At 35.1% G+C, this 26,961-nt stretch overlaps 1 protein-coding gene across 1 annotated transcript; it reads right to left on the bottom strand.

Moving 5' to 3' along the window:
* Nucleotides 1-5,528: 5,528 nt before the first annotated feature.
* On the bottom strand, nucleotides 5,529-26,825 carry LOC145670738 (uncharacterized). Its single transcript, XM_081739511.1, has 3 exons — nucleotides 26,182-26,825; nucleotides 11,328-11,452; nucleotides 5,529-8,848 (listed from the first exon to the last, which is right to left on the bottom strand). Exon 3 carries the CDS (start codon nucleotides 8,742-8,744, stop codon nucleotides 7,470-7,472), a length of 1,275 nt encoding a protein of 424 aa, XP_081595637.1. The 5' UTR covers nucleotides 8,745-8,848; nucleotides 11,328-11,452; nucleotides 26,182-26,825; the 3' UTR covers nucleotides 5,529-7,469.
* Between the last annotated feature and the right edge of the window lie 136 nt (nucleotides 26,826-26,961).

Raw genomic sequence — 26,961 nt, 5'->3', positions numbered from 1 at the left:
AAGTATACATTCTAACTAAGTCTATTACACGAAATAACAAATTTAAACAATTGTTCAGTACACTTTAAGATTTTTAACACATTTGGCAACCATTTACTAAATAAAACATGTTGCCATCTATTGTGAATAGTAAACACTGATGGAAACCTGAAAAAATAATTCTTCCACCTTCGCTAGTAACGTAGGTAAGTTACTTTTACATTACTGTCTCTTTCATGTTAATTATATGGTTGTTCTGCCTTCTGTAAATATCCAGAGCTTGTAAATAAATCTATGTCTCTCACCAAACTACATCTTTTTCCATAAGTAGGCTAGTAGTCTATTGTTTTCAACCTTAAAACGCCGAAATTATTTTTTGTTTTTAATTTCGGTGAAATTTGTAATTTTGAGTTATTTAGGTGTAAGGACCACTTACGAGAAATTTTGAGTTCATGACGTAAGCGGTTTTTTGGGGGTGCCCCGTGATCATATGAACACGCTAGGCGTTTAAGTACTTTCCTATATCATGATTAAGTGGTTGGCGTGTTAAATTATTACAAATATGGAAAAGAAAAGAGACATTTTCTGTCTTAGAAATTTATACACTTTAGAAGACAAAAATGAGGACAGTATTTGGACTATGGAATTGTCAGGCTATGAAGCCCATTATCTATGGGACTTTACGGAAATTGAAAAAAAAATGTCGGTAGGTACACAATCCCATGCTATATTTGAAACATTTCGTAGGTACTGTGCTTGAACATAGTGTCCTTGCACAAAGTTTACGCTTAGGCCGAACCACAAAATGCTTTCACCCATGAAGACAAACGTCATTCCTTACATGGTATTGTTGACTGCTGGACTCAGAAATGGATGGAAGCCCTGCATCTAATAGAATGGTTTTATACTTTTGCAACTTTGAACAATATGTCTTCCAAATTCTAAGTGTGAGATGTCTATTCTGGCTTTCTCAACATTAGCCATGCGTTTTGTGCGATACATCAATCATCCAAGAGAAAGGCGCCCACCACCACTTTTTGGACTTGATCAGTAAGTTCCCTGTGTTTGCTGATATTCTCCGAATTCATACGCACGCGTACTTCCTCTTTTCACTTTGGGAATATATATTGCTCGACATTAAAAACAGGCTGAAACCCGTTAGAAGTAGACGCAGTTGCGATGACAGAGTTGTCACATCATCTTCACCAAGTCGAGTATTATCAGTAAAAACAACTTCAGCACGACTGGTAAGTTGTCGCCATGTAAGGTTCTCGATGAGTCCATTTCCATTTCCTTTTCCTGAATCTTCATCCGAAAAGACATTAGGTTTCGGAGGTTCAGCATATATGTCTTGCATGTCTTGCACGTCATCCGATTCTAAAGAATCAAGAATTTGTTAAAGTGAAAGACCTCTGCATCTAAAGGGGAAACATTCAATTACCAGTAACATGAGTTGAATAATAATAATAATAATAATAATAATAATAATAATAATAATAATAATAATAATAATAATAATAATAATAATAAATTAAAGTAAAAAGAAAGTAACTCAACTGAAAACATGCACAAACTGTTCTAAATTGATATACCTGCAAAAGTTTACTGTATTATCGACACCTATACGCACGTACGTAAGAGAAAAAGCTACTTAAACGCCTTGCGTGTTCATACGATCACACTGATGGAAAACGTCAATAACCATGGCCCAAATATTTTCAGATGAGTAAAATGTAATCTGTAACAATTTTTGACAACTCTAAAACATAACCCAGCAGAAAATAATTTGAAAGGATAAGATATAAGATTGTTTTTCCATACTTACTACGAGGACGATGCCATTTTTCTTGTATTTCTGGCGCGTTGTGGATATCTGTGCCTCTAGGTTACATTCACACCAATATGTGGAATTTGATTTGTGTGAATATCTTTACCAGAACCTTCTCCTAGTAGTCAACACATAAAGCTTAAAAAATCTCTAAAAGTATCTTATACAAGGCTTACTTTCATAAATACTAGCTGCTGTGATCATATGATCACGCACGGCGCTAATGGGTTAACCTGAATAATGTGTGCACTGTGCACAACATACACATTCAAAGGGGGCACGGTGGCCCAGTGATTGATAGCTTATCTCTGGTACGAACGGTACCCGTTCCGATCCAAAATCAAGTAAGTTATTGGTGGATAACATCGTGTCCGTTAATTTTCTCGTAGTTCTTCCGTTTTCTCCCACATTACCATAGAATCAATTTCTCATTACCATTCACCTTTATTAATCTCCGAAAGGAAAGACTTAATCTCATTTTATGCATATATAGGGCCTATATATATATATATATATATATATATATATATATATATATATATATATATATGTGTGTGTGTGTGTGTGTCGTGCGACAGCGTTCATAGCGTAATTTGACTTGCGTAGTACAATGATATACTGCATAAATGTGCGCCAGCTCGTGCCGCATTCGTAAAAAAAATGAAATGAAATCTTTGAGTCTTACGTCCCACGGTTATGCCGGTTAGGCTAAAGGAGTCGGTGATAATGAGTAATGAATGAAATGGTGGAATGAAGAAAGTGGGAGGAAACGGGAGAACCCCGAGAAAACCCACGCACATGGTGTTTATCCACCACAAAGTCCACTTGGCGGGGGCTGGGATTGAACTGCCGCATTCGTGTACTAATGAGCTCCTATTTCTAGTGTGACAGTAATATGGAGCGATAGAGTGCACAGCATCGTGTCTTTGCTGTTGAAGGTTATTTCAAGAATAACGACTCTGTTACCCATCGTCTATTTAAGCAACATTTCTACTTAGGACGTCATGAGAAAGTTCCAGATGGACGGACCATTGTGAGGTGGGTACGTGCATTTCGAACAACAGGTTCTCTTTCCAACGGCAAACCGGGAAGAAGTGAAAGAGCTGTGTGGACACCAGAACCCGTGGAAAATGTTCGTGCTGAAATATTGCGTAGCCCAACAAGATCCGCTCATCGTCATTCGCAAACTTTGCATATGTTCGATCGCTCATTCAGGACAATATTGCACGATTATCTCCATTTTCATCCATATAAGCTACAGATTGTTCAGGAAATTAGGCCTCGCGATGGTCCTTACTTCTTTAAGGATGACAGCGGTGTGGCTGTAACTGTCACCAGTGAACGCTCCCTAAAGATGCTGCAAGACTTCGTTCTTCCCCAATTAGGTATTGTCAATGTGGATGTGGAACAATTATGGTTTCAACAAGACAGAGCGACCTCGCATACAGCCAGAATTTGCATGTATTTCTTGTAACATACATTTCCAGGTAGAGTAATTTCCCGCTTTATTGACATTTCCTGGCCGCCTAGCTCACCTGATCTTTCATGTGCAGACTTTTTTCTTTGGGGCTACCTGAAGCAAGAAGTGTTCCGAACAGGTTGTGCCACCATTCCTGAGTTGAAGGATCACATCAGAACTGCCATTGGCAATGTCCCAGGGAATACGTTACGCCGAGTTACGGAAAGCTTCCAACGCCGCCTAGATGAATGTGTTGTGCAGAGGGAGCATCATTTGACAGGAGTCATATTCAAAAAGTAATCCACGCAATGAACAATGACTTACACATTATTAAATGACGTACTTTTAACTATTAATTGACATAAGAGGTAATAAATAAATTAGTTACTGCATGATGGTGTACTATGAACGATGCATGATGGTTTTTAATATTCTACTATGAACGCTGCCGCACCCTGTACACACATACACACATATATATATACAGGGTGTTAATGAACTATAGGGACAAACTGTAAGTGGTGATTCCTTACATCAAAAGAGATAAAGTTTATATGGATTTGAGGGAAAAGTGCAGTTTCAGAACTAGGGCTGTCCAAAGTCGCGAAAAAGCCAATTTTCAATAGGCCCTGTTTCGAATTCCAGAAACTGTGGATTGTGGTCCTTATCAACATGAAGGAAGTCATGCATACGCAATCCAAAAGCATATTTCATTAACTTTCAATGGGTGTACAGGGTTAAATTCCCAAACATGCCATCAACCGAATTTTGAGATATGCTCGAATTTTATGATTGGTTCAACGTAGGTAAATTATAAGCGTTGATAGCAGTGAACACAGAATCCTTTGGCGCGATGTCAGAAGTGTTAAGGATCGTCAGCAGCACGGTTTCAAGTACTCGGAAAAACGCATGTTGAAATGGTTTCTTTCACACTTATAAGTGAAGAAAATATGAAATATACCGTGACGAAATACATCGCATCACACATTATTCCGTACACAAAGAAGCATGTAGCTGCCGGTTCCTAACATTTCCGACTTCCCTCCGAAGCATTGGATGTTCATTGTTGTCAAAGCTTACCTCCAGTCTACTTTGGACCCTCCATGAAATCAGGGTATATCTGGAAACTCTATTGAGAGCATATCTGAACATTACACATTGTATGAAATACCATGTATACTTATTGAAAATTGACGAAACATGCACTTTTAAATTGTGTATGTGTGGCTTCCTTTACGCTGATAAGGACCAACATGCACAGTTTCTGGAATTCGAAATAGAACCTATTAAAATTTGGCTTTTTCGCTATTTTGGACAGCCCTAGCTCTGAAATTATGCATTTCTCGCCATAGGTCCATATGAACTTTTTCTTATATCTTGATGTGAGGAATGACCTCTTCTAGTCTGTCGGTGTAGATCATTAACACTCTTTAATATATATATATATATATATATATATATATATATATATATATATATGTGTGTGTGTGTGTGTGTGTGTATTTGTATACTGAAACAGCAAGTGCAATTAACTCATCACCACACCCTTTACATTAATCGTCTTCGCTTCTCACACCTGGTTGGATTATAAAAGAAATGTTTCCATGTAAGTCCTGAATCCACAAAATCGTTTTCAGGTATGAGGTAACTTTCGTGAGAATGAAAATATACGAAGTGCGTAAAAAGAATGCTCGATGCATTCTGACACACACTTGGTGATAATATTTTTACGATACTTACCAGTTTAATGAAAGATACTTGTTAATACAGCTGTTCCACATTTATATAATACATTAATGAATATAATACTGTCTTCCTATACAGAAAGTGAAATGTAAGAAAACATAACAAGCAACGGCTTCTAAAGCTGAGAATCCATAAATGCAAATATTAAGTTAACGAAATTAAATCATTACCCGGAAAATAAAATGCACTTAATAATTTCAATATAGAAATAAAGGGTTCCAGCTATCGCCAAATATCATGTGTATTGTACGTGATTTCGTTAGGGATATCTTTTCTTTTTCTACTTTGTTCCTTGCATAATGCCATCAATTTTCTTTATCACAATCTCTCGCAACTTCGATGCACAATTGTGTGGTGTTAAACTAAATTAAAGAACAGGATCTTTGTATTTTTCAGAGATAAATTTATTCTCTTTCCAATACTGGAATTTGTTTTAGTTAGTTAATCATTTAGATTCTCGCGATACATGATCTGTCGTTATGTCTAAATTACAATATAATAAGACAGTTGGGCATGTAGAATAATATTTCTGACTTACAAAGCTGAAATTTATGCGGTTTTTACTTTTTAAATCTGTTTGAAACTCACTTTTCAATTAATATAAAGCTACAATATATTATAAATACATATTATTAAACAAAAGGCCTCAAATTTGAATGAGAGAGTATAAGCTTTGGTGACATACTATTCAAAAATAATTTTTAAAAAAATCCTGCCATCACTGGCTGTTGTAGGAACTCTTTGTAATATTATCAAATATGTCATATAATGCTTCAAAGCACAACTTGCCATGAGGAGCTCAATAGTGTTTCTAAAAAGCAATAATGCACCACTAAATTATCATATTGATATAACACAGAATAACATGAAAATTATATTACATGCCTCTAATAAAAAAAAAAATTCTTGGCACAACAGATTGCGTTACATGAGTTCCTATACTACATTCTAGCTATTACATTCAACATTCTAGCTATTCTTCATTCAAGTATTACAAATGCAACAGTTGAACCTAAGATCTGATAGCTTCGTTTTATGATGCAATTAAGAATTTAAACGATACATCAGCTAAAATTTGTAAACACTCACAAATTCTTCACAATCAATAAGTACTTAAGTACCTAATACACACGCACATATATTCTTCACTGAAATTATATTAAGTGAGAATATTTATAAACTAAGTTGAACTCATTTATTACTTATAAAGAATGGAGGAAATAACATATTTTGTATCACATAATTCCTGTATAGGTGCAAATTCAATAATACACAAGCGAAAATATGCACGACTGATCCTCGATTATACCCCATTCTCTGTTTTGCTGCGCGTTAACCACAACACTATCCAGTCCTAAAAAATACACACGAAACATCAACATAGATAAAGTCTGGCACATTTTTATTAAAATTAACTACCTCTAATCTTTTTGTATGTTTCCTAGGTAACATTACTGAAATTTCGGTAACCAGTAGCGTGGCATTTCAGGTAAGTATCCATCCGATAACGATATCCATGGAAAAAATAGTTGGTTCCCTGATCAGACGCGGTTTCAGTTAACTTAACAATGACTTCAGGTAACTTAATAATCACAAGATAATAATAAAAATAATGACAATTATATACTATTGAATAAACCAGAACTATTGTTTTCTTTTATGTTAATTTAAATATTTCAGTAAAAAAACACATTATTAAAACAAAACATGACAAAAATATTACAGAAACAGCTACACAAGTTTTTTTTTGTAATACAAACTGACTGCTTTATTTTACAGTATACCATATTTAAGAGAGTAGACACAAGAGCAAACTAAAAGTGCTATTAAAGAAAAAAAACTTTCATTACAAATACAAAATTAACATTTTGAGAAAAAAAATACGAACATTTTATATGTAATGACAATGTTGTCTGAAATATATCTGCTTTTAGTTTCGTTAAACTGACCAAATATATACAACGTAATCGCTACTATTCTACTAATATAGTCTTCACAATATAAATACTTCATGTTTTAATACAAGTTTGATCCTAGATATCATTCTATGCACATCAGTAAAAAGAGGTTTTAATATTTAAACTTCACTTAGATTTCGAACTTTGCGTCGTTTTGAGGAGAAAACACGTCCCTGCCCATGTATACTGAAAAATTATTCCTAATCATTTGTTATTTTCTTTCATAATATGGTCCACTTTTTCAAAAACGTACATTGCTTGAATAACTTTTTTGCATGAATTTTTCATCAATGACTTCTCGTTAAGTAAAATCTAAATAAGGCAACAGTTATCTATGACAACATTTTGACTTACACTCCTTTTAGACTCATATATCGACTACAAAATACCAGAGTACGTTTACAAGCTCGCTAACTATGGAAATCCATAGTTGCTCCACCTTTACAATAACTTACACATACATCAAAGGTTTACTTCTTTCCTAAAGAAACATTTTGGCTCACACAAGCTGACAAACTGTGGGGTGCTTTACTTCTATTCTTTCCACTTCGCCAGATGCCGTACGCTTTTTAGAATATTGGTGTTCAAGTGTGAACGAAGATTTTGGGGGTCTACCACTTACTACACACTTCCTTCCAGGCACACTACTTTTTCTTCTGGCAATAGCTGTTGGCCGAACTGGTATGTAGGTAGCATTTTTTCTACGGTAGTCATGAGCGCTGCCAAAATTATGCAAAGCTGATAAAATACCCGCCTCTGTTTTCAATTGGAAGTATTTCTTGTGAAAAGTTTTAATTGCTTGACAGAAGTGTCCTGGTTCGTGTTCGTATTTCTGCTTTAAATCTATGACTACTTCGTCAAGCATTAAAATTACATTTGCATTGTTACCACGTACCGGTAACTCTAATCTGTAACACAGTGCCCAAGCCTTAGCTCTTTTCAGAAGATGATGCAAATACTTTTCGAACTTGGGGTATTTTCTGATCAATTCGGATTTCTCCTTTAAAAAGTCTACAAATTCCTCTTCGCTTCTTGTATTTACTAGTGTCTTCACAAACGAAAACAATTCTTGTCTAGCTGGCTTAGGAATTTCATTGTTAGCGCTGCATAACCAACGCCATGTAGCTTGTAATATATGAAATATACAAAGAAGCAACGTAGCCTCAGGAAAACACTGGCGAAGAGCATTTTGCTCACTGGCGCTATCATCAGTTAGAAACAAAGATGGGCCTGCCGCACCACGACCACCAAAAGCCAAGGCAGACAAAAGTGAGATGTACGATTCTAACCCTACTCTTAGAACCTCCTCCGCTTCAGAGCTTGTGATGATGGTACCCACAGGAAATCCACCCACACAGCTGTCCACCATTAATAAAAATATTCTACAATTATGTCTGTCTGCATTTCCCGTACTGTCAACAAAACAAATATCACTGCTGCTTTTCAGACGGTGCACCCTATTCATTAATGGTGTACAGATTGAAACTGCGAAATGATTGCCAATAGAAACAAATTTTGCAGATATGCCTTGTTCTTGCAGCTGTTTAACTTTTTCATCTATACTAACTACAAGACCTTTAGAAGAACAGCCGTCTTCCTTTTGCACAACTTTATAGTATAGTCTATATATCCAGTGAAGATCGGGACACAGTTCTCTATTTGCTGCCGCGATGTAATAGTCATCGTGTTCCTCCATTAAATCTTTCTTATGGACTTCCAAAGCTTGAGATGGTGATAGACCTGTCCTTATTAACTCGAGAAACTTGACCTTCATTTGGCTCCTGATACCGCAAGGCTTCTGCTGCCCAAATCCTGTAATTGTGTTTATCGTAAATTGTAACAACCGTTGGATAATCCGGTAGAAATGGGGCCTTCGACCTACAAATCAAAGAAAGTAGATTTTAATATAAAGCAATTCTCAAGGTATAATTTTAAATTTTAAAAGCTAATCTACTTGCGTTTTTATAGAGGTTGGACCATTTATTTTTTAACACCCTAATAACTTTTAAACTAATAGACCAAAAAGTTGACATTATGAACTATTCAAATATCGGTAGGGCGACATTGACATACTAGCTAATATCACTAGAATTACAGTGTTGTCAACTCATCACAAACTTCTTTTTTCAAATACCTCGCGTCAGGCTATTACAAACTTCAAATTTACATCCGAAACGAAAGCACATAGTACAATATTTATTGTTCAGTGCTGCGAACTTAGGATGCCACTATCACAAAAACCATAAAACGATTCAATCTTGGAGGTCTCTATAACAGTAACAACGCAAATGAGACGGACGAAACATTGCACATCGAAGAATACTATAATCAGGATATAACATTTCTAAAAAGTAGAAACTAAGTTACAAGGAATTCAAACTTTGACTTTATTTCGAAAAAGTGTTCACATAGGTATCATATCTTATTTCTAAAGAGATATGATAATTATGGTTAAATGAAATGAAATATCTAGTTTAACGTCCAACGATTATGCACTGAAGCTAAGGGAACGGTGATGATGAGAAATGAATGAAATGATGAAATGAAGAAAATGGGAAGCGGGAGAACCTCGAAACAACTACGTACACGATGTTTGTTCACAGCAAAGCCCACTTGGCGCGAGCTGAAATTGAACCAGGGAACCCACACATCAGAGGTAAACGCTCTACCGCTGACCCACCGCGGCCAAAATTAATGTTAAAGTTGGCAGCACTGCATAGTCATGTAACTGCAAAAACATGTAGCAGTCACAAATACCAAAAATCATTGAAGTGTCAATGAAACAAAAGAGATTGTGAAATTTTATATGTATAAAATAGGATACATGACGAATCGCAAGTATAGATGGAAAAATTACTCTTATGCATAAATGGATGTAATATACACTAAATTAAACCTGCATTGCTACATGATACGATAAAGACTGATTAATGTAAGGTAAACTACAAAATAGCGGTATAAATAAGGTGGGATGGTGTGATTAAAAGTTATATAGAAATGACCAAAATAGATATTAAAGCGACAATCAAAGAATCATATTAGGGATATCAAACTAGATAATCCACTCTAAGGGCTCTCGAAACACCTTAGGAAAGTAGTACTCGGAGTTAAAAGAGTAAACCGGAGTACAACAAACAACTATTGGTATTATATAAAAGTAAGGGGAATCCGCAATTTAATTTACTTACTACAATAACTAGTAACGATCTACTTAAATAACTAATAGATCTATATATCAGGTGCCTCACGCAAATTCAAATGTAAACGCCTGTCATTGCCTTTCCATGTAAACCCTTCCTGTTATCCATTACCGTTCTCATTTTATGGCAAACACTGTTAAAACCGGAAGTGGATAATTTCTGTAACTTTCGATTTAAATAGAGCATAGGTGAAGGAGGTGGAAACTATTCTTTAAATGCAAAATCGATTGCAGAAAACAGCTTCTTTCTATCTTTCATCATTTCTGCTCTTTCTAGATTAATATGGAAACCGGAAGCAGTAGATTTCTACAACTTCTGCTTATAGCAGGAAGATACAGATCAGGATGGTATTTTTCCTTAAGATGCCGAATCAATTCCAAGAAACTGTTTCTCGATATCTGGTACCATTTTTGCTCTATGAAAATCAGTATTAAAACCGTAAGTTGTTAATTCATACCTCTTTCGTTTTGAACAGATTATCGAATGAAATGGTACTTATTTTTTACATGCTTAATCTATTGTAGAAAAAACCCACATTTTTCGTTTCTGCCTTTTGTTTATATCTTTTACCGTTTCTGATCTATGGGTCAATCTTGAAACCGGAAGTTATAGTGAAATTTAACCACATCCGGTTCTCAATTTACTGTTACGCACTTTGATAGTGACTACGATGAAGAAAAAAAACGCAGTGAAGTTATAGTTGCCTTCACTGGTAGGATGTCTCTATGAGAAAGGTTTGATCAACCGCTATTACAAGTGTCTGAACATTGGTGGAAATTTTGTCGCCTAGTAATATTAATTTTACTTTGAGTAATTCGTGGTTGATAAAAAAAAAGTTATGAAATTTAATTTGGTGACTGGCATTATGCAACATTTTGCTCAATACCATTCAAGGGGAAAAAAATAACGAAATCTTTCTTTTAACTTTCCACGTTACACACTGTACGAGTGCACCGTAATTGAGACATATTTTGGAATTCTGATTAACGAATTACTGGAATGAAAGTTGGCGAAAACTTAAGTACCCCGAAAAAGCACAAACAACAGTGTTCGTGTAGCACATACACACTATTGGGTTCGAACTGAGGACAGGAAGTACCCATTTTTCACAACTACTCCGTCCATCACCCACCAAACAAAACGGAGTAAATTCATACCTATTTCTGGCAGTCACTGCTTTAATTGTCACATGTATCTCTGCCGGACATCCTGTATGTTTCTTCGAAGGTTGCTTCCTTCCACGATATTCCGGATAGGTATTATGCTGACATCTGTATTCACACTAGAAAAACAAGGAAGTTTCACAACATTACACTTTCTATCCTCATAATGTAACACGTTAAAAAACACAATGTTCAGTATAATGTGAAGACGAAGATACGTGTGAATAATATGACAGTTTACAAAGAGAATAAACGAAAAACTAGTCCTACGACAGCACAAGCTGCGAATATACCCGATGTCATTTGATTACACTAGTTAACAAATTTAAACTTTTTGTTTGTTACATGAGAAAAATCACCTGATCTTAAAGGAACTTTTTGCGCTGAATTCGAATATGCACTCGGTTTCTCACCATCACGTACAGTTTTCCCGTAACAGAGGGATTTTCGGGAAATTCCCTCAAAAATTTCCCTTTTTCAGATATTTTATTCCCCTAGCTCCTGTCCCCTTACATATAGTAACATAGAAATTATACCTAAGTATACCTTGATTTATATTTAATAAACCCTAAAAGTTTCGTAAAAATCGCTTTGTTCTTTCTAGAGAAATAAATATATTTGTATGTATACTGTGTGCACTGTTTATTGCACCTGATAGTAATGCTTTCAGATCTCCTGAGTTGGGGTAAAAACGATTTGCTTTATTACTACAAACACAGACATAAAAATGAATATTTACAATAGTCAACAACACACTTGTATTGCTCTCTGTAAATACTTCCAACGTATATTTTTTTAAACGTACAGTATATGTATATCTTAATACATATATATACAACTCACCAAGTTTTTTCGTTTTGTTCATGAAATGGTTATCAATATTTGTTATCAAATGTAACAAAATGCAAAAGAAAGAAAGAATGGAATACAGACTCATTGTTGACAACAATGAACTAATGCAGTCTGAATTTTCCACTACGGTATCGTTTCCCCCCTTAACGGCATTATACCCAACTAAGACCAGAAGTTTAGTTTGTGATCAGTACAATGGCGTCAAGAGGACGGCGTTCGTGTGTTAACTCACCAAATAGTTTTTGTTATGTGTGTGGCCAGTTTGTAGTTAAAGGACAGTGTAGATCCATTACGCCATCGGTGAAACTAGCATATAATATGTATTTCGGATGTCGTGTGGGAGATCAGGACAAAACTTGGGCACCGTGCTACGTCACTTTACTTGCATGGGCCAAAGGGAAACGGAGGTTCATGAAATTTGCTGTACCAATGGTGTGGAGAGAACCACGTCTGTGAAGTTGTCCCGCCCACCTAATGAATTTTTCTTTTTCTTATCTACATCGTTAGTTTATCGTTAGTTTACGTTAGTTTTGCTAAAATTATCGTTAGTTTTGCAAAAATAACGATTTTATTAAAGAAATAAATGGGCAGGCCAACTTCACGGTTCCCCGCCCACAAACGAATTTCAAAAGTTTTTCATATCACATCGTTAGTTTATCGTTAGTTTACGTTAGTTTTGCTAAAACTATCGTTAGTTTCGCAAAAACAACGATTTTATTCGAGAAATAAAGTTTCCCGCCAATTGTGAATTAGCCTGCCCATATTGAATTCTCATAAAATTCCAACTCATATCGTTAGTTTATCGTTAGTTTACGTTAGTTTTGCTAAAACTATCGTTAGTTTCGCCAAAATAACGATTTTATTCAAGAAATAAAGTTTCCCGCCAACTGCGAATTAGCCCGCCCATATTGAATTCTCATAAAATTCCAACTCACATCGTTAGGTTATCGTTAGTTTACGTTAGTTTTACTAAAACTATCGTTAGTTTTGCAAAAATAACGATTTTATTCGAGAAATAAATGGGCAGGCCAACTTCACGGTTCCCCACCCACAAACGAATTTCAAAAGTTTATCATATCACATCGTTAGTTTATCGTTAGTTTTGCTAAAACTATCGTTAGTTTCGCAAAAATAACGATTTTATTCAAGAAATAAAGTTTCCCGCCAACTGTGAATTAGCCCGCGCATATTGAATTATCATTAAATTCCAACTCACATCGTTAGTTTATCGTTAGTTTACGTTAGTTTTGCTAAAACTATCGTTAGTTTCGCAAAAATAACGATTTTATTCAAGAAATAAAGTTTCCCGCCAACTGCGAATTAACTCGCCCATATTGAATTCTCATAAAATTCCAACTCATATCGTTAGTTTATCGTTAGTTTACGTTAGTTTTGCTAAAACTATCGTTAGTTTCGCAAAAATAACGATTTTATTCAAGAAATATAGTTTCCCGCCAACTGTGAATTAGCCCGCCCATATTGAATTCTCATAAAATTCCAACTCATATCGTTAGTTTATCGTTAGTTTACGTTAGTTTTGCTAAAACTATCGTTAGTTTTGCAAAAATAACGATTTTATTCAAGAAATAAAGTTTCCCGCCAAATGTAAAATTAGACCGCCCTTAAAGAATCTTCATAAATTTTCCCCTCATATTGTTAGTCTATTTTTAGTTTAGGTTAGATTCGCCAAAATTATCGCTATTTTAGCAAAAATAACAATTTTATTCAAAAAATAAATGTTCACTGTTTCCCACCCACAAACAAATTTCAAAATTCTTTCACATTGCAGCATTAGTTTATCGATAGTTTACGTTGGGTTTGCTAAAACCATTGTTAGTTTCGCAAAAATACAATCTCTCGCCAACTGTGAAGTTAGTCTTCTCATAAAGAATTTCCATAAATTTCCACATCACAGCATTAGCTTTTCGTTAATTTACACTTGTTTTGCTAAACCTATCGCTAGTTTCGCAAAAAATAAAAATTTTATTCGAGAAATAATGATTCCCGTCATATCTGAAGTTAATCCGCAAGTAAAAAAATCTCCTGAATTTTCACCCCATATCATAAATTTATGTCAGGTTTACTAAAACTATTGTTGGTTTCTTTTAAATGTTCCTTTTATTCGAAAATAAACGTGCAAATTATCAGAGATAGTAAAGCATCTTCGACTGTCTATGACAATAATACATGAAGTATACATTTCTGCTGTCTATGCAATTTTTAGAACTTGCTGTCACCTTGACATTAGCAACTAGTTTTCACAGCCTCTAACATCCATCCAACTCGTCATAAGAAATCAGAGTATATTTTTCTTAATAAACACACACCAAAAGATACTACAATAAATAAAATAATTAAATATTTCAGAATGAACATGAGATAAAATTTCTAACAGCTCTCAGATTGAATTACAGTAAATAAAAAAGTAAATAATGCAAATGCGTGAAAATGATCCTAAATCACATTGAAGTTTTTTCATAAGATGGTGATGTAGCTGTTTGTTGACGATACCATCATTTGACTCTACACACACAAAGGTTTGGCTGACTCCTCACGCTATCTTTACCTATCTAACTACTAAAAACTACTGTTCAATATTAAGGCGACAGATTTTCTGATATTACACCTGCAATTGTTTCGAATCATTATTTACTGTTGCCGACAGGTTTTTCGACTTGCTTATCACCCAGTTTTATCATGACTATCCTGACATGTCCAACACCTGAGCGATTTCTTTGTGAAAAAAAAATCAGCTGCTTATCATTAAAGCAAGTGGTACGTTTTGTTGACACCCTGGTGTTCAAAGAAAGCACACAAACAACAATAAATCTACATAAAGCGACATTTTTTGAGAGGTTCATGGTTAATAAGGAAAAAAAAATCACACTTCATTAAATAAAGCGTGTATTTTCGCCGATCTAATACTATTCTTATGCACTTAATTATCGTTCATATCGATGAGCGATAACCTTATTTTTGCGAAGCTAATGATAGTTTTAGCAAAACTAATGTACACTAACGATATGAGGTGGAATTTATGAAAATTCTTAGTGGGTGGAGTAACTTCACACTTGGCGAGAAAGATCGGCGTAGCCAAGGGGAGGTTCCGGGGGCTATGGATCCCCAGAAACTTTTAAACGTTGTAAAAATAAAACCTAAAATTGCCTTTCCAGTTTATATATTGCCAAAAATTTTCAGCGGTAGGACCCTATGGTTCCCAAAAATTTGTAGGGGTCCTTAAAATATAACCTAAACTTGTGGTCCCACTTTGCATATAGCCAAAACGTTTCGAGGAAGGGCCCAGGATCCTCCGAAACGAAATCCTGGCTACGCCACTGTCGAAAATATTGTTGAATTAAATCGTTATTTTAGCGAAACTAACGATAATTCTAGCAAAATTAAACTAAAATATCGATAAACTAATGATGCGATGTGAAAGAATTTTGAAATTTGTTTGTGGGTGGGGAACCGTGAACATTTATTTTTTTAATAAAATCGTTATTTCTTCGAAACTGACCATAGTTTTCTCGAAACAAACCTAAACTAAAAATATACTAAGAATACGAGGTGGAAGTTTATGAAGATCCTTTAGGGGCGGGCTAACTTTACATTTGACGGGAACATTTATTTCTCGAATAAAATCGTTATCTTTGCAAAACTAATGATATAAGTTGGAATTTTATGAGAATTAAAAAATGTTCGGGCTAATTCACAGTTGACGGATAACTTTATTTCTAAAATAAAATTGTTATTTTTGCGAAACTAACGATAGTTTTAGCAAAACTAACGTACGCTAACGATAAACTAACGATGTGATATGAAAAAGTTTTGAAATTTGTGGATGGGTGGGAAACCGTGAAGTTGGCCTGCCCATTTATTACTCGAATAAAATCGTTATTTTTGCGTAATTAAAGATAGTTTTAGTAAAACTAACGATAAACTAACGATTTGAGATGGAAACTTATGATAATTTTTTATGGGCGGGCTAACTTTACATTTGGAGGGAACATTTAAATCTCGAATAATATCGTTATTTTTGCAAAACTAACGTAAACTAAAGATAAACTAACGATATAAGTTGGAAGTTTATGAGAATTCAGTATGGGCGGGTTAATTCACAGTTAGCGGGAAACTTTATTTCTTGAATAAAATCGTTATTTTTGCGAAACTAACGATAGTTTTAGCAAAACTAACGTAAACTAACGAAAAACTAGCGATGTGATATGAAAAAGTGTTGAAATTCGTTTGTGGATGGGGAACCGTGAAGTTGGCCTGCCCATTTATTTCTCGAATAAAATTGTTATTTTTGCGTAATTAACGATAGTGTTAGCAAAACTAACGTAAGCTAACGATAAAGTAACGATTTGAGCTGGTAACTTATGATAATTCTTTATGGGCGGGCTAACTTTACATTTGGCGGGAGCATTTTTATCTCGAATAATATCGTTATTTTTGCAAAACTAACGTAAACTAACGATAAACTAACGACATAAGTTACAATTTTATGAGAATTTAATATGGGCGTGCTAATTCACATTTGGCGGGAAACTTTATTTCTAGAATAGAATCGTTATTTTTGCGAAACTAACGATAGTTTTAACAAAATTAACGTAAACTAACGATGTGATATGAACAAGTTTTGAAATTCGTCTGTAGTTGGGGAACCGTTAAGATAGCCTGCCCATTTGTTTCTCGAATAATATCGTTATTTTTGTGAAACTAACGATAGTTTTAGCAAAACTAACGTAAACTAACGATAAACTAACGATGTGAGATGGAAATTTATGATAATTCTTTATGGGCGGGCTAACTTTACATTTGGCGGGAAATTTTATTTCTCGAATAAAATCGTTATTTTGCGAAACTAACGATAGTTTTAGCAAAACTAACGTAAACTAATGATAAAGTAACGATATGAGTTGGAATTTTTTGAGAATTCAATATGGGCGGGCTAATTCACAGTTGGCGGGAAACTTTATTTCTTGAATAAAATCGTTATTTTTGCAACACTAACGATAGTTTTAGAAAAACTAACGTAAACTAACGATAAACTAACGATATGAGTTGGAATTTTATGAGAATTCAATATGGGCGGACTAATTCACAGTTGGCGGGAAACTTTATTTCTTGAATAAAATCGTTATTTTGGCGAAACTAACGATAGTTTTAGCAAAACTAACGTAAACTAACGATAAACTAATGACATGATTTGGAATTTTATGAGAATTCAATATGGACGAGCTAATTCACAGTTGGCGGGAAACTATATTTCTTGAATAAAATCGTTAATTTGGCGAAACTAACGATAGTTTTAGCAAAACTAACGTGAACTAACGATAAACTAACGATATGAGTTGGAATTTTATGAGAATTCAATATGCGCGGGCTAATTCACAGTTGGCGGGAAACTTTCTTTCTTGAATAAAATCGTTATTTTTGCGAAACTAACGATAGTTTTAGCAAAACTAACGTAAAGTAACGATAAAGTAACGATATGAGTTGGAATTTTATGAGAATTCAATATGGGCGGGCTAATTCACAGTTGGCGGGAAACTTTATTTCTTGAATAAAATCGTTAATTTGGCGAAACTAACGATAGTTTTAGCAAAACTAACGTAAACTAACGATAAACTAACGATATGAGTTGGAATTTTATGAGAATTCAATATGCGCGGGCTAATTCACAGTTGGCGGGAAACTTTATTTCTTGAATAAAATCGTTATTTTTGCGAAACTAACGATAGTTTTAACAAAACTAAAATAAACTAACGATAAACTAACGATATGAGTTGGAATTTTATGAGAATTCAATATGCGCGGGCTAATTCACAGTTGGCGGGAAACTTTATTTCTTGAATAAAATCGTTATTTTGGCGAAACTAACGATAGTTTTAACAAAACTAAAATAAACCAACGATAAACTAACGATATGAGTTGGAATTTTATGAGAATTCAATATGGGCGGGCTAATTCACAGTTGGCGGGAAACTTTATTTCTTGAATAAAATCGTTATTTTCGCGAAACTAACGATAGTTTTAGCAAAACTAACGTAAACTAACGATAAACTAACGATATAAGTTGAAATTTTATGAGAATTCAATATGGGCGGGCTAATTCACAGTTGGCGGGAAACTTAATTTTTTGAATAAAATCGTTATTTTTGCGAAACTAACGATAGTTTTAGCAAAACTAACGTAAACTAACGTTGTGATATGATAAACTTTTGAAATTCGTTTGTGGGCGGGGAACCGTGAAGTTGGCCTGCCCATTTATTTCTCGAATAAAATCGTTATTTTTGCAAAACTAACGATAGTTTTAACAAAACTAACGTAAACTAACGATAAACTAACGATGTGAGTTGGAATTTTATGAGAATTCAATATGGGCGGGCTAATTCACAGTTGGAGGGAAACTTTATTTCTTGAATGAAATCGTTATTTTGGAGAAACTAACGATAGTTTTAGCAAAACTAACGTAAACTAACGATAAACTAAGGATATAAGTTGGAATTTTATGAGAATTCAATATGGGCGGGCTAATTCACAGTTGGCGGGAAACTTTATTTCTTGAATAAAATCGTTATTTTTGCGAAACTAACGATAGTTTTAGCAAAACTAACGTAAACTAACGATAAACTAACGATGTGATATGAAAAACTTTTGAAATTCGTTTGTGGGCGGGGAACCGTGATGTTGGCCGGCCCATTTATTTCTCGAATAAAATTGTTATTTTTGCAAAACTAACGATAGTTTTAGCAAAACTAACGTAAACTAACGATAAACTAACAATGTAGATAAGAAAAAGAAAAATTCATTAGGTGGGCGGGACAACTTCACAGACGTGAGAGAACCCACCAACCATCTGGATGATTGTTACTTTTGTCTCACAGTAGTTAAGGGACATTCTAAAAAAAGCAAATACACAATAAGTTATTCCAACGTTAAATCCGCAATTAGACCTATTCCGCACGGGGATGAACTTCCACTTCCCGAGCCCACTACCAACTGGGAAGAGATATGGCCAAAAGACTCTGATGATGATCATGACCTTGATGAACCATCGACATCAACATGTACATCCAAGGATCCAACGTTCATCCCTGACTGTGTTCGCGAGCCACATTTCATCCGGCAATGTGAACTTAATGACCTAGTCCGTGATTTGCACCTGACAGAACAAGAAACGGAACTTCTGGGATCAAGGCTCCAGCAGTGGAACTTATTGGATGCAGAAACGAACATATCAGTGTACAGGAAAAGGCATGTTCAATTTTCAAGCTATTTCTCAATGCAAGATAATGTGTGCGTATGTACGGATATAAATGGGTTGATGGCGGAACTAGGAATTCCTTACGTTCCAGAAGAATGGAGGTTATTTATCGACGCGTCAAAGGTCAGCCTTAAAGCTGTCCTTTTACATAATGGAAATAAAAAACCTTCTATACCACTTGCGCACTCAGTGAAGATTAAGGAAATCTATGACACCATGTCAACTTTGCTAAATCTTATAAATTACAAGGACCATTGTTGGCAAATATGTTGTGATCTCAAGGTAGTAGGTATTTTATTAGGACTGCAGTGCGGTTACACGAAGTACCAATGTTTTTTATGTTTATGGGATAGCCGAGCTGATGACAAACATTATGAAGTGAAGGAATGGGAACCTAGAGTGAATTACGTACCTGGAGAATGCAACGTCAAATACGCTCCCTTGGTAGATCCTAATAAGATATTACTACCGCCACTTCATATCAAGTTAGGACTTATGAAAAACTTTGTCAAAGCCATGGACATATCTGGTGAAGGTTTCAAGTATTTGCGAGATAAGTTCCCTAACCTGAGTGATGCTAAGATTTCAGCGGGAGTGTTTATTGGTCCCCAAATTAGTTAATTAATGCTTGATGATAGCTTTGACAGCAAGTTAAACAGTGCTGAGCTAGCTGCCTGGACAGCATTTAAGTGCGTTGTGCGCAACTTTCTGGGCAATAACAAAGCTGAGAGTTACACAGAAATCGTACAGGACATGGTACAGAAATACAAAGAGTTGGGTTGTAGGATGTCTTTAAAAATCCACTTTTTGCACTCCCACCTCAGCATCTTTCCTGCTAACCTAGGTGCTCTCAGCGACGAACAGGGGGAAAGATTCCACCAAGATATAATGGCAATGGAGAAAAGGTACCAGGGACGATGGGATCCTTCAATGATGGGGGACTATTGTTGGGGTCTTGTTAGAGAATGCAACATTTCTTACAAAAGAAGGAAGTAGTGTACGTTTTTGTAACCCAGTGGAAGTTTCATATATTGTGATAGTTTTGATTGTCTTTTCATGACCTTTTGGTACATTTGTATTATTGTTTATTTTAAATTGTCACACTTGTAAATTATATTGTATTATATTTTATATATGTGTTTGCGGTAATAAAGCAAAACGTTTTACCTCAACTTAAGAGATCTGAAAGCATTACTATAAGGTGCAATAAACAGTACACACAGTATACATACAAACATATTTATTTCTCTAGAAAGAATAAAGCGATTATTACGAAACTTGGAGGGTTTGTTAAATATGAATCAAAGTATACTTAGGTATAATTTCTATGTTAGTATATGCAAGGAGACAAGATCTTGGGGTGTAAAATAAACGAAAAGGGAAATTTTTGAAGGATTTTCCCGAAAATCCATCTGTTACGAGAAAATCGTACGTGATAGAGAAAAAAACGAGTGCATATTCGAATTCAGCGCAAAAAGTTCCTTTAAGAACAGGTATTTCCTTTTATCTAACAAAACCTTTGTTAACTAGTGTTATTGCAAGCGATAATTCAATTCAATTCAAAGTACGATCTATCATTTATAATGTTGTCATTTGATATGTTCATGTTAGTGTAACACTTAATTCCGTCCTACAATATACAGGTACAATAATTATTAAAGAAAATTATCACCTGGGAGAACGTCTTTTTAGCACCACTCTTTTTCAACACGATCTAGTTAATTTGATTGACAAATCAATCTAATTTTATTTGAAATATTATTATTATTATTTGTCTAACACAGTATAACAACACTAAACAAATTTGAGTTGCCAGGATGAATTGAAGTTGTTCGTTTCATAGCACTGAGTAACGAAACCTAGAAGTTGGCCGGACATTCTTTTAAAGGAAGAACCACTGAAAAGGGAGCTAGGAAGAACCCTTTTTAGTAGCGGAAAACTCTTATAAACATACATCTCAACCAAGATTGGTAAAAAAAAAAAAAAAAAAAAAAAAAAACATAGCATAGTTTACTGAAAGGTTGAAGTGATTATTCTAATTACATAGTTAATTCTTTTTGCAAAATATATTATTCATTTCTTCACATATTTTCAAGTTTTTGATTTTGACGTTATAGCAAGGTTACGTTTAGTTCTGAATTTTGCCTTGCAACTATGAAATCATTAAAGAAAAAAAATTCAGCTCCACAAGTTACTTACAATATAGTTACGGGATTTTCGCATTAGATAATAAAATTCTGAAAAGTTTTTCGTGGGAAACTAATAACGACGTTAGAGGAAATTTAGTGCAATAGGTATCCTAGTGAGTTTTAGGGCCCCCTCAGTTCTATGGTGTAATTGCACGGTACCCCTATAACCGCTGGGTGTTCTAACTTGGAATACTTATCTGTAACGTCTTTAAAATTGTGTAAACAGTTATTTTTAGAATATTTTAAAATTCTATCTATGGAAACCCAATGGCATCCCTAATTCCCACTGGAATACCTAATTATATTTGCGTTTAGTTTCTCCTAAACTCGTTATTACTTTCGAATAAACCGTTTTGGAAATTTTACCACCTAATGTACAAACTCCATAACTCCATAGTGTTCCTACTTGACAATATCTCGTAGCATTTAGGTGTATGGAGTTTTCGTTTTCGTTGAACGCATGCTTGTGATGTCCTTCAGAGCTGTGTTGACATTTTAACAATTGCTTACCAATGGGGGGAGGTAGGCTCAGCGACTGTCCCAAGCAGATTTTGCTTGCTTGAGGCGAGAAAATCGCGAAAAAGGGATATTTTGTAAGAAAAATCCCTTTTTTGTACCTTTAGCCCCTTTAGACTCCCCCTGTTTTAACTCAGAGATGTGAAAAATACTAAGGGTGCACGGAATGTGTGTGCAAAATCTCAATCTTGTAGGTACAAAAGCCTGCCAAAAAGTAAAGTTTTGTGTTTCAATTACCGTCAGGTGGACGGTTCGTATCTTTTCCGGAGTTACGTTACTACAAGTACTTTTAACAATTTCCCAAGTTTTGTTCATCTTCACCCCACCTGACGGTAGTTAGTTTTAAATAAATAAATATGTAAATTCAGTGAATTAATTGATTTTCGAACTTGGAGCTATCAAGGATGAGTGCAGCAGGAATTTTTGCGGATGGCATTTAGTATCTCCCCCAAGTCCATCGACGGTTTCGAAACTGATATTACGATTCATAGTAAGCCGTTGTTATCGATCTCATTTATGTGTATAAACACTATCGCTGACGCGCCTGCTCGTACGAACGCACCCCATTTCTACCACTTGGGCCTCACTGCTGCGCTCCTGCCCTGGCTCAGTTAGGCAACATTCGTAGTAATAGTATAGAACGCCCTTTTGAGAACCCCCTGATCTGCGTTTCTTCTGTGTTCTGTTACCACTTCTACATGAAATACCATAAATTTTCTACGTAGTGCAATAGTAAGAAGTATCCATGTGCACAAGTCATGCGATATGCTTTAATTCCCCCCTCCCCACACCCACAGTCATAGATAAAGTACAACGGCACTATACATGCAGATATAAAGTACAGGTACGTTCTTTTTATTTTCGTATCAGTCGATAAGTAAATAAAAGTCGCTTTGTTGCCCCCTTTGTAAGTTCGCACATACTCAGTGATTAATCCCTAAAAGTATGAGCGTCCTGCTCCTTCGGGAACTGATGCACTTCATCTATACTATATCCCACTACTAAATGAGCCACATCACTAACAAGTGATTTGTGGAAGATACTAAACAATGCCCGTTCTTGCAATGAAGTCGTTGGAATGAATGATTGGCACTATAAGGGTAGTCACACCATTTTGACTATTAGAGCATATGGATCAGATACACAATGCATTTCAATATTGCTGCCAGGAATATTATTTGCACACAGGTGAATTAATTATTGCTTGAGTACCAGTATTCGTGTGTAAATGAACTTACAGATAATAGAATTTAACGAGGAAAGAATATAATCTGATTTAGCCCCCGCATAAAAGAAAAAGTCTATCAAAAAGACGACGCTTTGAATAATATGCTATTTTAAAGTATTCCACTGATACTGATAGTACAAGCATACGAAAACCTTTCTGGTGTGAATGTTGCCCTTTTGATCTTGGTACAAGATACTCAAGCACGTATCGGAAATATTGGACAGTTTTTTGCTACCTCTAGAAATACATTTAGGTGACTACTTTGCAATGTCATGCCCTTTTACTTCACGATATTCGGGTAAAAGACGAAAATCAATTCGATTTTACTTGATTTTCATACTCACATATCTTGATGAATACAAAAATCCTAAAGGGTTTCACCTGTTCTTAACACTATATAGTAGCTTTCTCCCGCTAAATTTACTATTAAAACCGAAAAACACATTATTTTCGGTTCCATTATAATTTATGCTACCGGTACATATGGTTCTATTTGTTCAATTTATAATTATTTCTAGTTCTTTTCGCATTCAAACCGTTCAGGTTCTGTAATTGGTTCATTTCCTTCAAATTTGTGCAGATGGTTCAAAATGATTGGTTCTTTAGTAATATTCCTGGTTTTCCTAGTAATATTCCTGCTTTTACTAGTTTTCCTATGGCAACAGGTGAAATAAATAATGTTAACTAAACGTGTTACCTTAAAGATGTCTGACAATAGTCTTGTGGCATCACTCGAGCAGGAGATTCTATAAAATTTTGAAACATTTCTTACATTTTCAGATTGGGTCATAGCTTGTATTTTTTTTGGCGGAGCATACACTAAATAAAAAGTTCCATCATTACTTGCGGATTCAGTTTTAGACGGCTCAGTATAAATACAGTGTGGATGTATAGCATAAAAAGTACAGAGAATAAAACACGAACCAATTTGTGCTAGGTGCCCACTAAAAAGAACGAATGCTATCTACCCGAGTCGGGTCAGGAGCGCAGCAAGGAGGCACGAACGGCAGCGACCGGGGTGCGTCCTTAAGGAGAAGGCGCGTCAACGATGGCGGGTATATGCATAAACGAAGTTTTTTACAACGGCACTTTCTATGTTACAATATCACACCATCCCTTCATTTAATCAAATCTCTTGCAATCGAAGATATAAATTGGAATACTGAATTGTGTGTCATAAACTATACTTCCTCCGCATCTTGTACCTATGTATAAAAACGGAAGTTAACCTCCGCTGGTATAGTGATTAGCGCGTGCACCTTTGGTGATCCAGGGTTCGATTCATGGTGTGAAACCACAAAACAATTTAAATTTATTTCACTATCCTCTAACATTAAACTGAAATTTCACTTCATCTCTCTTCAAAATTGGAAGTTAGTTAAAAATGACAAACACGGAAACTAACAGCTTCGAAGGTAATCATAATACTATATGTGAAGTATGATGTATGAAGTATTCCATTATAAACGTCTTTCAGGAAGCAATGTTACTTTTTTTAAGAAGCAATTAAGTTTTAGCAAACTAAACCTAACTTTCCCTCGTTAACTCTTACACGTAAACAACTTATTCGCCATATATTACTTTTGAAATGAATTGGCTTAAGTAAATATTTGCCATTTCAACTATATCGGCACGAAATTTAAGATCTGATCTCAGAAGTCAGACTTGCGCTCGACTGTCCATTCACAATGTAAAAGGCAATATTCCTATCGCCGAATTACCTGGTCCTCAACTGCGATCAGAAATTTTGCAACCAGTTTTAATGTATACAGTTCAATACGTAAAGACAAATAGAAGTAGCGGCTTAAGTTTAGAGTTGCCCCTCCAGTCTGAAGTTGCCCTTGGACTTTGCAACATACAAAAAACAGTGCTTAAAGTGTTAAAAATTGTTACATTTCACTTAACTTCAGTACTCCGTTTGTTTCACAAAAATTTAAAAGGTTTTCTTCATTATTTTGCGCATCCGTTACAGCTGTTCGCCATATTTTACAACTACCATGCTGCTGAAACCTTCCGCAATGCTTCCGCATCTGGCAAATAGTACTAACTTCCACATATCTTTTCTCGTATTAAACATAACTCTCCTGCCGATCTTACATTCCTAAACCTCAAATAAAAACTTCAAATTATCATTTCTTACCTCATTTCTCCTGTAAATTTTCCTGATTTTTATAAAAAGCGGAGGGGTAACTCTAAACTTAACCCGAAGTAGCAGAGCGATTTTAAATTTCAAGGCACAATCCATTTTTTATTTACTTCGTTACAATAACCTACCATTTGGATACCTTTTTTCGTGCTGCACAACTTTTCAGGAGTATGCTTAGCAGAAGGGGTCCAGGAGCATGTAAAAAAATTTAAAAAAAAACAGGAGAAATTGATGATGCATGTAGTTAGACGTAACATAACATAACCTAAACTAACCTAAGCTAACCTGAACTGACCTACAATTAGTAGAAATCAGAAAAACTCTATTTTTTTTTTTTTTGGAAAATTATGCTGGACCCCTACACTAACCTAACCTAAACTTACCTCAACTAACGTAATGTGAACAGAAATGACCAAAATTTTAACATTTTTTAGAAAAACAGAAATGGATCCCTCTGTTAAACATAGGCCCCTTTTTCACACTTTTTCAAGAATTACAACACTCCTTAGGATGTAATTTTAGGAAATGCGCTACCTTAAAAAGAAAGAAAAAAAGGCTAACGTTACAACGCCCGCTCCAGCAGGTATACTCACTGAGAAACGTGAAATTACACACTAATAATTTTATGAAAATAGATCAAAACTTACTCAACTTTAAACTAACCCATTCCTAACTCCTACCCTACTTATTTACATCTTACTCTACTCTACTCTACTTTTTAAAAAGGGTCCTACTTATCGATGCGCAGCTGGAGCATGTCTTGTAAAATCTACCCAAAAATAGCACCTCCTTTGAACTATATTAAAATGAAAATACTCACCTTGAACAGCACGTATTTGCCATTTATCTTGAAAGATCGAAGTACTCTAAAAATTACGTAGGACTTCTTTTGGTAGGATTTAAACCTTCTTTTGCCTTTGTTCTTAAACGAATAGTTATACTATCTTCATTATTGGCGCTAATTTTATATGCGTAATTTTCTGGTAATGCCGTTTCCATTTTTTGTTCAACCGTTCTTTGAATGCTTCCCGTTTCTCAAGTTTTTCAACTTGGAATTTTTCTTTAAAATAGGCTGAAAACGGGAAATTATGACATTCTCAACTTTTTTGGTATGTTTTATCATTCATTCATTTTTCTTCTTTTGCTCTTCTCCTTCTCACATGAACAATTCCTTCACTGACTTATCTCAATGTTGACCAACTAAGCAGGCATATAGCCAGCACAGACGAGTAGTAAAGACAAAATGAAACCAAAAGGGTCTGGTAGTTTGGACTCCTGCTGTGAACTGACCGTGAGTAAATACCTGTTCCTTCCGCAGTGCTACCCTTCCCCTCGCACACGTGAGATTGTTTTATTGTTTCCAAAACAAATGGGTTACAGTTGTCTGGTGTGTTTTTCGATGTTTTGGCACGCACACAGGTGTCACT

This window comes from Thermobia domestica, chromosome 14, assembly GCF_964235325.1.
Source record: "Thermobia domestica chromosome 14, izTheDome1.hap1.1, whole genome shotgun sequence".
NCBI classification, from domain to species: domain Eukaryota; kingdom Metazoa; phylum Arthropoda; class Insecta; order Zygentoma; family Lepismatidae; genus Thermobia; species Thermobia domestica.
The sequence above is the reverse complement of the archived record's forward strand: the minus strand, read 5'-3'. Positions and strand labels throughout refer to the sequence as shown.